The sequence below is a fragment of the Danio rerio genome, chromosome 16 (assembly GCF_052040795.2).
Source record: "Danio rerio strain M-AB ecotype USA chromosome 16, GRCz13ab, whole genome shotgun sequence".
In the NCBI taxonomy this organism is placed as follows: domain Eukaryota; kingdom Metazoa; phylum Chordata; class Actinopteri; order Cypriniformes; family Danionidae; genus Danio; species Danio rerio.
The window spans coordinates 27,809,320-27,822,028 of NC_141036.1; the positions used below are offsets into that span (position 1 = coordinate 27,809,320).

Sequence of the window (12,709 nt, forward strand, 5' to 3'; positions counted from 1 at the left end):
ACAACTTCAGTAAAAACATTTTGTAAACTTCCTAATGCAAAGATATTAAAACTGATTTTATAATTAGTAATATGCATCGCTAAAGACTTAATTTAGAAATTTTAAAGGTGATTTTTTTTTTCAATGTTTAAAATTTTTGTAACCCTCAAATTCCAGATTTTCAGATAGGCTAATCTCTGCCAAATATTGTCATATTTTATGAAACTATTCATCAATAGAAAGCTTATTTGTTGTATAATTCTTAATTTCGAATCTTCATAATCTTTACATAGAAAATTCACACACACACACACACACAAATAAGGGTCTGTAAATAAGAGCATATATATTGAGCCCAGCATAAATAAATACTTAATGTAAGACAACTGCCCAAACATTAGCACATCTGAAATAAGATGTTAAGATTTGATTTTTTTTTTAAGTGGAAAAATCAAGAGGAATAAAAATATATTAAATTTTTTTTATTATTTAAATGTATTATCTTCAAAACCCTTAACATGTCACGCGACCACGCTAGAATTTTATTGAACATCTGTTTACTGATTTGATAAAATGCACCAAAATGTATTTGCATTCGCTGAGAAATTGATTTAAAAAAATAGGAAAATTATAAATTTGTAAAAATGTATGTGCTGCACTTTTTCCACATTTTATTTAATTGTGTTATTTAATTTCTTTTAATTTTTATTTTTATTTGGTTAGTTGGTAACGTTTAATAGAATATCACAAATTCAGATACCTCCCCAGTGATGGGTTGCTGCTGGAAGGGCATCCGCTGCGTAAAACATATGCTGGATAAGTTGGCGGTTCATTCCGCTGTGGTGACCCCAGATGAATAAAGGTACCAAGCCGAAAAGAAAATGAATGAATGATATTCAGATACATGTTATGTGCATGGTAATTGTGTGTTAATTCTGTTTTTAATTAATTATTGAAATAAATACATTCTCGGCTTTTTATATGACGTTTTGACAACATAATGCACGTTAATTGCAGCCAAACTACAAGCATTTTACAATAATTCGTTTATTTATTTACATAAAGAGTGATTTAGGGATATTTTACCACGCACACCGCAGAAAGGGTCGTCGGAGAGGCTTTTATCGCAAGCGGAAAAGGAAACTCCATTTGTTTATAGGCGTCCTGTGTCGCGTAGTCCATTGGTGCTGAAAAGAAAGAGCATGAAAGGTTGGTGACAAACGGCATGCTTTACGTACAGTTGACTCGCTTGTTTGTACCTTCTTTGTTCTGGATGAAGGTAGTAGCTCGGTTTAAGCTATCGAGCAAACAATAGGTTCATTTGCATATACATGTGTTTTTTTAATGAAGTTCAGAGGTTTTACTAATGATGGTTCGCGTGGTATAGCGGCGAATTAACCCCCATACACATAATATGATATTCTTTGTATTAAACGTGTTTGTTTCGCTTTTGAAAATAACCCCGTTAAAGCACATGCTCTGATCTACTGATTGATGCAGGGTGGCTGTTACAGAGCCTGCAGAAAAAATACAGTAATGTGCACTGTAGATGGCAGGAATGGCCTATGCAAATGTCTGCAGAGCGCCATCAGCCTGCGCCGCTATGTCTGCTGCAGCACTTGGAAAATGCAAATTACGTAAACAGTTGTTTCTTTTTAGTTGCTGTGGGTTGAATATATATAAAAGATTCCAAAAACAGCCAAAAAATAAAATAAAAACAAATAGTGACTAGAAATCTGGTTTATTTAGTTTCATTGTTGTGGTTCGATTCAGTAAGTTAACAATTGAACTGAACTGGTTCTTTGACAGAACCACAATGAAAACAATAATAATAAGATTAAAGCACTCTGAGTGAATGCCATGGAAAGATGTAAAACACAAATATGCAAAGAATAATTGGTATGATACCCATAATTATTTTTATGTTAGTAATATTTTTAAACGTTTGATAAATCATTAAGAAAAAACACATGAACATGGCAAATGTGTCACATTGCTGATGAAATATATCACCATCTATCGATATAATATTTGCAAAGCTAATTATTGGTATTAGGTAATATTTGTACCAATTCTAACAAAAAAACTAAGATAATAGTGTAAAAATGTGTTTGGACTTTGGAGAAAATCTAAAAGTTTAAACAGTTTGACAGGAAAAATCAAGGAGGACATAAAAAAAATAATTTTAGTTGAATTTGTTGAAGGTGTAATTACTTTAGCAACATACAATTCTGACTCTTTCATAACCTTGGATAAAAATACCATGGTTTCGCAGTACTGTAATTACTGCTGTAAAATATATTATTTTTAAACATCTCGGTAAAAAACAAACTTTTTTCCTCTTTGAACACAATATATATTTTTTGAGATACATTTAAAATATTTTGGAGCAGTATACAAGTCAGGCTAAATAACTCGAATGAATCATTGACTTTTGCTTTCTAGTCCTAAAGATGTTTATGTCCTCACGTATAATAAATGTGTAATTAAACGGCTTTGTAAAAAGACAACAAGGTATTTTGTTCTCATTCACAGAGAAATGGATAAATGTATGCATATATATATATATATATATATATATATATATATATATATATATATATATATATATATATATATATATATATGTGTGTGTGTGTGTGTGTGTGTGTTTATGTGTGTTTATGTGTGTTTATGTGTGTTTATGTGTATGTGTGTATATATATATATGACATTTCATCAAAGGTTTATGATGCCACATTAATACTACAATATATTTAAAACATAGTCAAATAAAAAAATACTCTGAAATCTTCAGCATTTCGCACATTATCACAGTTTATTCTCTGTAGTTTAGAAACTGGTAACAAAACCATGACAATAACTGTCAGAACAAATGTTATCTTGGTAATCAGTCAGATAATTTTGAAAGAAAAGTACAGTTTGTTATAGATTACAATCAACCAAACATAATTCAGACAGCTATTAGTATGACGATATTTACTCAACTATCAATACTTTGTTGGTTCATCTTTAGCCTCAATGACAAAATATAGTCTCTGCTGTCCTCCCAGCCTGAACTAAAATGAAGACTTTTGTAAAATATGTCACAATTTGCATTATTTTGCTATGCTCAATAAATGATGAGATGAATGAATGAATGTCTTGCACCTACTAATAATAAAAAAGAAAGATATTTAGTGCCTGAATAATTTCTGGTTTGACTATATCCTCCAATCAAGCAGTTTCTAATGAAACTTAGCATCTAATTTTTGGTTGTCTTACTGTTTGTTCTTCTCTTTAGTTTCAGTGTGAGCGAGGAGAAGATCGGGCAACCGCAGGCGATTCACACATCATGCTTGAAGGAGAAGCTAAGAAGCATGAAACCAACAACGGTGAAGCTGAAACCCAGGAACAGTCTGTGAAGAGTGTGGGAATGGGGGAATTCATTTCAAAAGGTCTGGTGTTAAGCTCCCAGAACAGAGAAGTGGAGGAACCTTCACCAGCAGCCACTAATGTCCAACCTGAACCCTTGTCCTGTAATGCTGATGGGAAAGGCTCCAGTGAAGCAGATGTAAATACATTTCCACAACCGTTTAGTCTAGTTAAGAATACTAATATGGATGCTCGGAGATGCTCAGAAGACTTTGATCAGCCGGAGGCTAATTCTGATTGTGTTTCCAGCACCACAGATAGCCAACCAAAATCATTGCCAACTAATACAGAATTAAAAAATCCACAAACTAGCACTCAGGTGTCTGATAAAACAGATGAAATCTCGAGTAATCAGCCTGAAAGGGAGTCTGACATGAATGAAGCCCTTTATGCAAATGTGCTAACCCCTGCGGAAGCTGATTGTGATGCATCCAGCTCTAATAAAGGTGATAGCAATTATTCTGACAAAGACATTCACGAGAGCACTGCAGATCCAATGGTTTCTGATGTTGAAATGCAAGATTCGCTCTCTGAAACATTAAACCAAAAAGATGAAACATTAGATGATGAAGATCCTTCAACTGAGGAACAACAAGAGTCTAATTCAGAGCAGAATAAAGAGACTCCTGCAGAAGATCACAACGCTAAGGAAAATAGTATGGAGGTTACAGAAAACAAACACGGATTTCCTTCTTTTACCCGCGGACGGCCTCGCAAAGAAAAGCGAGTTATCAGATGTGAACATTGCTCACGTCCGTTCAACCATGCCTCTGCGTATATCATTCATCTGCGCATCCACACCGGTGAGAAGCCCTTTGTTTGCCAGGACTGCGGCAAAGCCTTCGCTCAACTCTCCAACCTTAGATCCCACAGCAAAGTCCATAGATCCAGAAGCCGGAAACACAGAAATCAAAACAAAGTCACAACTGAGAAATCTGCAGACGAGAGTCAAGTGTACAGTACTGATAAAAAAGAAACTGACTTTCATAGCAATCAAATCACTTCTAAAAGAAGGAGAGGCCGAGGGAAAGGAAAAGGGAAACCCCAAACATGTCCAATTTGTGCAAAGGTCTTCTGCTACAAGTCCGTCCTCAAAATCCATCTTCGCATTCACAGTGGAGAAAAACCGTACTCTTGTAAGGTGTGTGGCAAATCGTTTACTCAGGCCTGCACCGCGCGTGTTCATGAACGAGTGCACTGGTCCATTAGGCCTTTCCTGTGCACCAAATGTGGTAAAGGATTTTCTCAGCTCGGGCCGTTAAAATTACATACTTGTGAAGGAAAAACACGCATGCATAACACTGTGAAAGAAATGGAAACCGACGGCGTTGTCAGCTTCAGGTGCCACCTTTGCAAAACATGCTTCAGCACCAGGGATGAGTATGAATTACATGTGCAAGGGCACAAGGATACTCAGCGTTACAGTTGTGACCGATGCAAGCAGACTTTCAGTCTTCTCTCAGAGCTGCATACGCACAGCAAGCATTGTGGTGCCATACGACTTGCAAAATCAAAGTTTTCTGGCTACAGTCCACCTCACAGATCACAACCCAAAAGCCCAATGAACAGAAGAACTCCACCGAGAGTGCGCAGTCCAGCAAAATCTCCTCAAAAAGAGATTTTCTCGCCAAGAAAGCTCAAAAGGTGCTCCTTGCTTGCTTGTCCTCCTCAAATCTTGGCTGCTTCAGATTCAGACTTTCCGAATAACCTTTATTCAGTCAGTCAGCCGATCAAGTCTAGCTATTTTGTATCCCAGTTGAACAGTACGCACCATAAAGCAGATCCAAGGAGTTACTTCTGCCCACGATGTGGACGAATATTCCGGCACGTGGGAAGACTGAGAGCACATATGCTGACGCATTCGCGTGGTAAAAACTTCACATGTGTCTATTGCAACAGGGTGTTTAAGACCTGGAACAAGTTTTGGATTCATCAGCGGCTGCATAGACAAATTAGAGGCCGTTTTTTTTGTCCCAAATGCGGTCGGGGGTTTCGATTTGTGGAATCGTACAATGAACATGTGCAGAAGCACCCGGAGCTTAATGCTCACGCTTGTCCTTTCTGCACTCGTACTTTCTCAAATGCACAGAAGTTGAGGAATCACCAGGAAAAGTGGCACCATTCCACCATGCCCTTTGTTTGTGAGTATTGCGGAAAAGGATTCGAAAGTGCGACCATTCTTAAGCGACACAAAGTTGTTCACTGCACAATTGATCCAATCGAGACACTTTACAACGCTGATCTGCAGTCCACTGGACATCCCTATGAGTGCGGGGCATGCAGTGCCTGTTTTGGGAATTTGGATTTGCTTTTCCACCATCAGCTCCAGCACAAGGCTGCAGATAAAGAACCAACAGCAATGAAGGGCTTTCAGCGTCAGAGCTCAGTCTCACATTCAAATGGTGCAGAAAGGCCTCATTCTGTGTCACCCTTACGTTCATCACCCTTAAAAAAGCCACAGCAAAATCCAAACCAGTCTCCGAGCACCATCAAGACATTGCCTCAACTGTCAACAAATCATCAAACTTTACCTCGCTCCAAAACTAACGAGGAGCAAATGCTTGAAAATCACACTAAAAACCGAGTTCCGGTGACGGCAGAATCAAATAATTCTAACAAGTCCGTTTTGAAGACTGAAAGTACCACTGGTAATTTAGTTTGCACTGAATGCAATGCTTGTTTTTCAGATCTTGTAGCGCTGCATGGGCATTACTTGGAACATGCCAGAGGAGAAATATAAATATGCAGTAATTGTTGTTCTCGTTCGTTCAGCGAGTGTGTGCTAGTTGCATAGGGATCACATAACTTCTCAAACAAATGAAAAGGCTTGCTGTATATGAATAGTTAGTTTTTGTGATATCAACAATACTGACGTGCTGACACTCAGAGGGTGTTTTCATGACACTGATTTTAATTTTAAATGTTCAAACCTTATGTGGTTTATCAGTTCATTAACAGCACCATTTTGGTGACAAAACGCGAACTTGAAAAACTGGTTTTAGAACGCAAGCTTTTGTGAATGACACTGTTGAAGTCAGAATTTTTAGCCCCCGTTTATTTTTTCCCCAATTTCCGTAGAATGGGGAGATTTTTTTAACACATTTCTAAACATAATAGTTGTAATAACTCCTCTCTAATAACTGATTTATTTTATCTTTGCTATGATGACAGTAAATAATGTTTGACTAGATATTTTTCAAGACACTTCTATGCAGCTTAAAGTGACATTTAAAAGATTAACTAGGTTAATTAGATTAACTAGGCAGGTTAGGATAATTTGGCAAATTATTGTATAGCGATGGTTTGTTGTGTAGACTATCAAAAAAAGGGGGACTAATAATTTTGACCTTAAAAAATTTTTTTTTAATTAAAAACTGCTTTTATTCTAGCTGAAATAAAACAAATACGACTTTCTCCAAAAGAAAAAATATTATCAGACATACTGTGAAAAATCACTTGCTCTGTTAAACATCATTTGGGAAACATAAAAAAAAAAAAGAATTGAAAGGGGGGCTAATAATTCTGACTTCAACTGTATGTGTCAATTATGAAAGCAGAGACACTATGTGTCTTGTGTGTTCAGTCTACATATAGGCTTACAGACTACATGTGTTTTCTGCTCAAGATGCTAAGTGACATTACTGACTACTACTGTCCTGGCATGCGTGATACAGTGTTTTAAGTACATCATTTCTGTGTAACGTACCCTCAGTTTTGTTACACAAATGGTTATTAATATGTTTGGACTAAAGATTCCCGGTAATTGACAGTATTGTTTCATTTAGGAATGCTATTGTTTGATTTAGATCTTAGTTGATATTGCTGTTGGTGCTGTAATTGACATTTCATCTAAAGACGTAGCCATTAAAGGGATCGTTTAACAAAAATGAAAATGTAGTCACTAATATTGAGTCGCTTTTCTGTCAAACATAGAAGAATTACTTTGAAACCTGGAACCAATGACTTTCAAAGTAGGAAAAACAAAGACTGTGGATGGCATTGGTTATAGGTTTCAGCTTTTTTTTAAATATTGTCTTCCGTGATAAACTCAAAGAGTTTTGGAACAAGTGATGGGTAAATCATGGCAGAATTTAGTTTTTGGTGAACTATCCCTTAAACAGATTCAACATCTTGCTCGATCTTAAGTCGTGGTGAGTAAAAATGAAGAGAATAATAAAAAATTGCATTAGGATATTTTGGATTTCTCTCAAATGTTTTGTGTGTTTTACTAATAAGGTTTTAGTTTTTCATTTCTCACATTTAGTTTTAGAGCAAACTTTGTTGTTTGGATGGTTGTTTTGCATAATCTTATTAAATATAGAAATTACAACCTGCCTTGACCTCTTAAAAATAAATAAATTCAATACTTTATACAAAGTGCATACCGTTTCAGTCATTTATACTAAATTAAAAGACAAAAAAATAGCAATGTGTTTTGAACACAAGCTGTTATAATAAATAACACAATGAAACAACTTCAGTGTTTGTTATCAGACATTTATTTTTGCTTTGCCAGATGGTATTGCAACACGCCATGATAACGACCTCAAAACTTCCCCGAGCTTAGTTGGAGTTCATGGTGTTTCTGATCCAGGTGGTGAAGTTGCAGACCTTGGCGTAAACACCGGGCTTGTTCCTCTGGGCACAGCCATAACCCCAGGACACGATACCCTGCAGCTGGTTGTTGCACACAACTGGGCCACCAGAGTCACCCTGCAATCCACAAGTATTTCAGACAAGTCAGTAATTGCTATAAAGAGTGTTTTGGTTTGCAAGACATTAAAAGCGTGATCTTACCTGGCAGGAGTCCTTGCCTCCCTCCATAAAACCAGCGCAGAACATGTTAGAGGAGATCTGACCAGGGTAGGCGTTTCTGCAGGTGCTGTCGCTCAAAATGGGAGCATTCAGGCACATCAGACGGCTTGGGTAATTGCCTGAGAATACATCAAGCGGACACTAGGTGAACTAGGTTTCTTTACAGTACAGTTTTCAACCCGAGGCCCTGAAAAAATGCTTAAAGGGACAGTTTTCCCAAAAATCTACTCACCCTTATGTTGATTAAAAATGTATGAATGTCTTTTTTTCTGAAAGACAATAGTTTAAAAAATGCTAGAAACTGGGAACCATTGATATCCGTTGTAGGAAAAGCAATTACTATGGAGGTCAATGGTTACCAGTTTACAACAATATTTCAAATATATTTTATTGTTTTGATCAGAAGAAAGAACATCAAACAGGTTTAAAACAACTGGAGGGTGAGTAAATGATGACAGAATTTTCATTTTTGGGTGAACTGTCACTTTTTTGGTTTTGGAAATGTTAAAACAATTATTTACAAATAATTAACATGTCAAAAAAATCTAAAACAAACTATCAAATATGTTATTGAGATAAATAAACATTATTCCAAAAAAAAAGACTGAATAAATAAAACTGAATAAATTAATAATTAATTGAAAAGTATAAAAATATTATAAGTTAAGTTTGGCGAATTTAACTAGTCTGTGGTGTTATTGTGTATGAGCAGATGTATCTATATTTTATTTATATTTAAAGTTATTATTTTCTGTCTGACCTAAGATAAACCTAATAAAAAATATACAGTTTGAAACTAAAGAAAAAAAAGTGTTAAATACTAAATAAAATATAAAAAATTTATAAGAATTTTATCAAATTTACCGTAAGTGTATAAATACTGTTCCGTAATGAGTAGAAAAAAGTGTAACAATCTGACCTTAGCTGTAGAAAAATTGATTCTCTATACAAAAGAAACTGTACAGATGATTTCTTATACATTCTGGATTCCCTCAGAAGAGCATGATCATATTAGGGATTGATCTGTCATTCTGTGTTAGTTTAAAGGTACGTACTTCCACTGGCGCTCATGTTTCCCCATCCAGAGATCAGACAGCTGGTTCCAGATGAAGCGCAGCTTGAAGGCAGAGAGACGGTCTTAACGTAGCTGTTGATTTGGGCGGAGCTGCTCAGCTTGATCAGCATGACGTCATTGTCCAGGGTGTTGCTGTTGTAGCTGGGGTGTCTGATGACTTTTTCGGAGTTGATGAACTGCTCGGTTCCCTCAGTGACGTCAATGTTGTGCTCACCCAGACGCACCTGGACACGGCTGAGGATCAGAGAGAGGTAAGAGACTGAAGGCTAATGCTGAATTCTCTTAACATGCTTTTTCCATACTCTATTTACTGAACATAAGACCTAATCAAAAACACCACAGGCCATCTGGGAAACATAATGAGAAATGGCCATCAATATTTGATCAAAAGTTTGAAAGATTATCAAATCACATTAAAAATACAACTGATTTCTGAATTTAGGACTGAATTTTAGGTGATGAATAGGCCCACACGGAATCTGTGCATGCAGAAATACACAGATTTCTGCTGATTTTTACCCTATCATTAAGTCTATATATTTACTTGAGTAAATGTGTTTAAATATATATTCAGTTTTTATTTAATTTTACTAACGTTATTGTGATATAATATTAGTAATATGAAAATGTTCAAATGATTTATTTACAATACAGTTTGTAAAGTAATATTTTCTGTCTTTTAGTGGAAATATTATACGAGACTTGCTTTGATTAACATATAAGTGGATCTCATTGTATTGGATGGATATTTTTTATTTTTATATACTAAGTTTTTAGTTAAGATACTTCTAAAATAATTCCGCATAAATCCGCAGATTCTTTAAACAAAAATTATCTGCAGAAATGGCAAAAAATTCTGTCTGGCCCTAGTGATGAATCAATATATAAAGAGCTCAGATGCAAAAACCTCTAAATGCCACCTAAAATCTTCTTCTAAAATTAGCATTTTTCTCAGACTCTTGTGTGTAGGTTCAGTAATTTCACATGTATATTGATGAATAGGATATTTCCATTGCCTGTAAACTGAAAAAAACTAAATAATAAACATGGGAGATTGAGAAAAATTCTTGTTTTTGAAAGAAATTTCTGATGGCATTTAGTGGTTTTTGCATCTAAATTCTTCATATTAGGCATATTCATGGCAGTATTTATTTAAAATAAACATTTGCAAACAGTTTGAATCGATTACAAGAAAATCTTGATGTTCTTATTACTTCTACTATGTGAACTAGAAATTAAATGAATGCATTGTGTTCACCAAGATGGAAAAATATTAAGTGAAATATCATTACAATTTTAGTTAAATGTTTCATTGTAATTTATTTAAATGTTATTGTGTTTTATTGTAATAGCAAAGCTGAATTTTCTGCATCATTTCTGCATCATTAATCTTTAGTTTGATGCGGTCTATCAGAATTCATTCTACTATATTCTGGTCTGGGGTCTCGTTTATAAATGTGGCGTATGCATGAACGGGGGTGGAAATGTGCGTACACCACCTCCCACACAAAAGTTGTGATTTACATAAAACAAACTTGACGAGAGAATGTGCGCAGCTGTGAGTACATTCTAAGTAAATATATATAACTTAAAAGTATTGACTTAATCGAACCACTTTAAACAATCTTAATTATTAATAAAATCATTTAAATTAATTCTGGTACATTCACTTTTAGGAAGGTTTCTATTTAAAATGTCATGTTTAACAGAGCAAGAAAATGTTTACAGTGTGTCTGATAATATTTTTTTTCCTAGAGTAACTCTTATATGTTTTATTTCTTATAGAATAAAAACAGCTTTGATTTAAAAAAAAACATTTTGCCCTTGAGGCAATTTTTTTCTCGATAGTCTACAGAACAAACCATCGCTATACAATAACTTTGGTATTAAAACTATTATGCTCAGAAACGTAATAGATTTTTCCCTTGCTGGAAAATATAGGCTATTAATTCTCAAATCAAAAGTATTATTTTAAAATCAAATTCAGAGAGCTCAAGGTTATTGAAACTTTATGGCCTGGTTTCACAGACAGGGCTTAGACTAAGCCGGAATTTGGCCATAGTTCACTTAAAAGATATTAATGTACCTTAGAATAAAAATCATTATGGTGTCCATCTTGAAACAAAACACATGTGCTGGTTTTGTTTTTAGATCTGTCAGTGAAAGCGTCTTTCAGTTGAAATGGCTCAGACATACATTGTAATCTGGGAATAGACTTAAAGGACAGTTCACCCAAAGATAAAATTTCATTCATCATTTACTGCCCCTTCACTTGTTTCAAACATGTCTAACTTTTTTCTTGTTTTTCTGTTGAACAAAAAATAATCAGAAGAAAGCTGGAAGCATGTAATCATTTTACCACAAAACCATTCATTTGTCCTGCAGTGTAAGTTGGTTACAGGTTTTCAGCTTTCTTCAGAGTATCTTCTTTTGTGTTCAACGAAAGAAAAAAACTCATGAAGATTTAAAACCTTTTGAGGACGACTAAATAATGTGTACATTTTCTCTCTTAAGTGAACTGTCTCTTAAACCCTAGTCTTTGAAACAAAGAGTAAAAAAAATACTTTTACTCAAATTATATACAACTTTCCCATTACAGCAAACTGCAGTCACCCGTCTATATTTGTTGCTGCAAAATATATATATATATATATATATATATATATATATATATATATATATATATATAGACGACAACTTACGACTTGTAGCAGTGAGCAGCAGACACAACCCAGAGGTTGCTGATCAGAGAGCCACCGCAGAAGTGGTAGCCGCTGTTCAGAGACACCTGGTATGGAACACCATTCTTAGTGCACTCATATCCACCAACAATCTTATCATCATCGTCTCCCAGAGGAGCGGCATCTAAGAAAACAGAAGGTTTAGTACATTTTAGACACCCTGTAGAAAAAGGCAGTAAACACTTTTGAATTGAAATGGATTAAGATGCATTCAATATTTTGTTTATTAACCATTAACGTTTTAATCATTTCTATCAAACATTGTTTCCTGTGTTACTTCAGGTCTAAATGATCCCTGCCCCGCTTACTTACAAGCCACAGCGAAAAGAGCCAGAAGAATGAAAGCCTTCATGGTGAAGCTGTTGAGTGGTGTGTTTTCTGGCTTTTAGCGCCAAGCTTTTATACTCTTGTTTGCTCCACAACTCCAGATAAGTTTCAAGGACACACATACATATTTGCTTAAATAGCAACCAGTGTGTGACTCCAACATATGTGTCAATGTAACATACACTTATTCCTTCTTATTTATTCATTTATTTTTATACAGTTATGAAGGAACAGTATTCACAAATCACCAGTTAAAGAGTTTAATTATTAAAAACTTGCACTGAAAATGGGTAAAACATAGTGGTATAAGTCATAGTTATAAAGACTAAAAGTTATTAGTATTTAGGGGTTGTACTGA

General features: G+C 35.0%; 2 protein-coding genes across 2 annotated transcripts; one reads left to right on the plus strand and one right to left on the minus strand.

Moving 5' to 3' along the window:
* The first annotated feature begins 1,077 nt into the window (after positions 1-1,077).
* si:dkeyp-84f3.9 lies at positions 1,078-6,590 on the plus strand. Its single transcript, NM_001436417.2, is given in 2 exon segments — positions 1,078-1,188; positions 3,263-6,590. A coding segment is annotated over 1 exon segment (2,820 nt). The 5' UTR covers positions 1,078-1,188; positions 3,263-3,313; the 3' UTR covers positions 6,134-6,590.
* A 1,279-nt stretch (positions 6,591-7,869) lies between these two features.
* prss1 (serine protease 1) lies at positions 7,870-12,400 on the minus strand. Its single transcript, NM_131708.2, has 5 exons — positions 12,337-12,400; positions 11,986-12,148; positions 9,264-9,517; positions 8,191-8,327; positions 7,870-8,106 (listed from the first exon to the last, which is right to left on the minus strand). Exons 1-5 carry the CDS (start codon positions 12,374-12,376, stop codon positions 7,957-7,959), a joined length of 744 nt encoding a protein of 247 aa, NP_571783.2. The 5' UTR covers positions 12,377-12,400; the 3' UTR covers positions 7,870-7,956.
* Between the last annotated feature and the right edge of the window lie 309 nt (positions 12,401-12,709).

Bases quoted from the DNA above. Each gene is read 5' to 3' on its own strand.
- prss1 (NM_131708.2), bottom strand. From the start codon at position 12,376: ATGAAGGCTTTCATTCTTCTGGCTCTTTTCGCTGTGGCTT. The intron at 8,328-9,263 runs GTACGTACCTTT...ATGTATTCTCAG, and splicing joins AAACATGAGCGCCAGTGGAA to GCAATTACCCAAGCCGTCTG. The intron at 8,107-8,190 runs GTAAGATCACGC...TGTGGATTGCAG, and splicing joins GAGGCAAGGACTCCTGCCAG to GGTGACTCTGGTGGCCCAGT.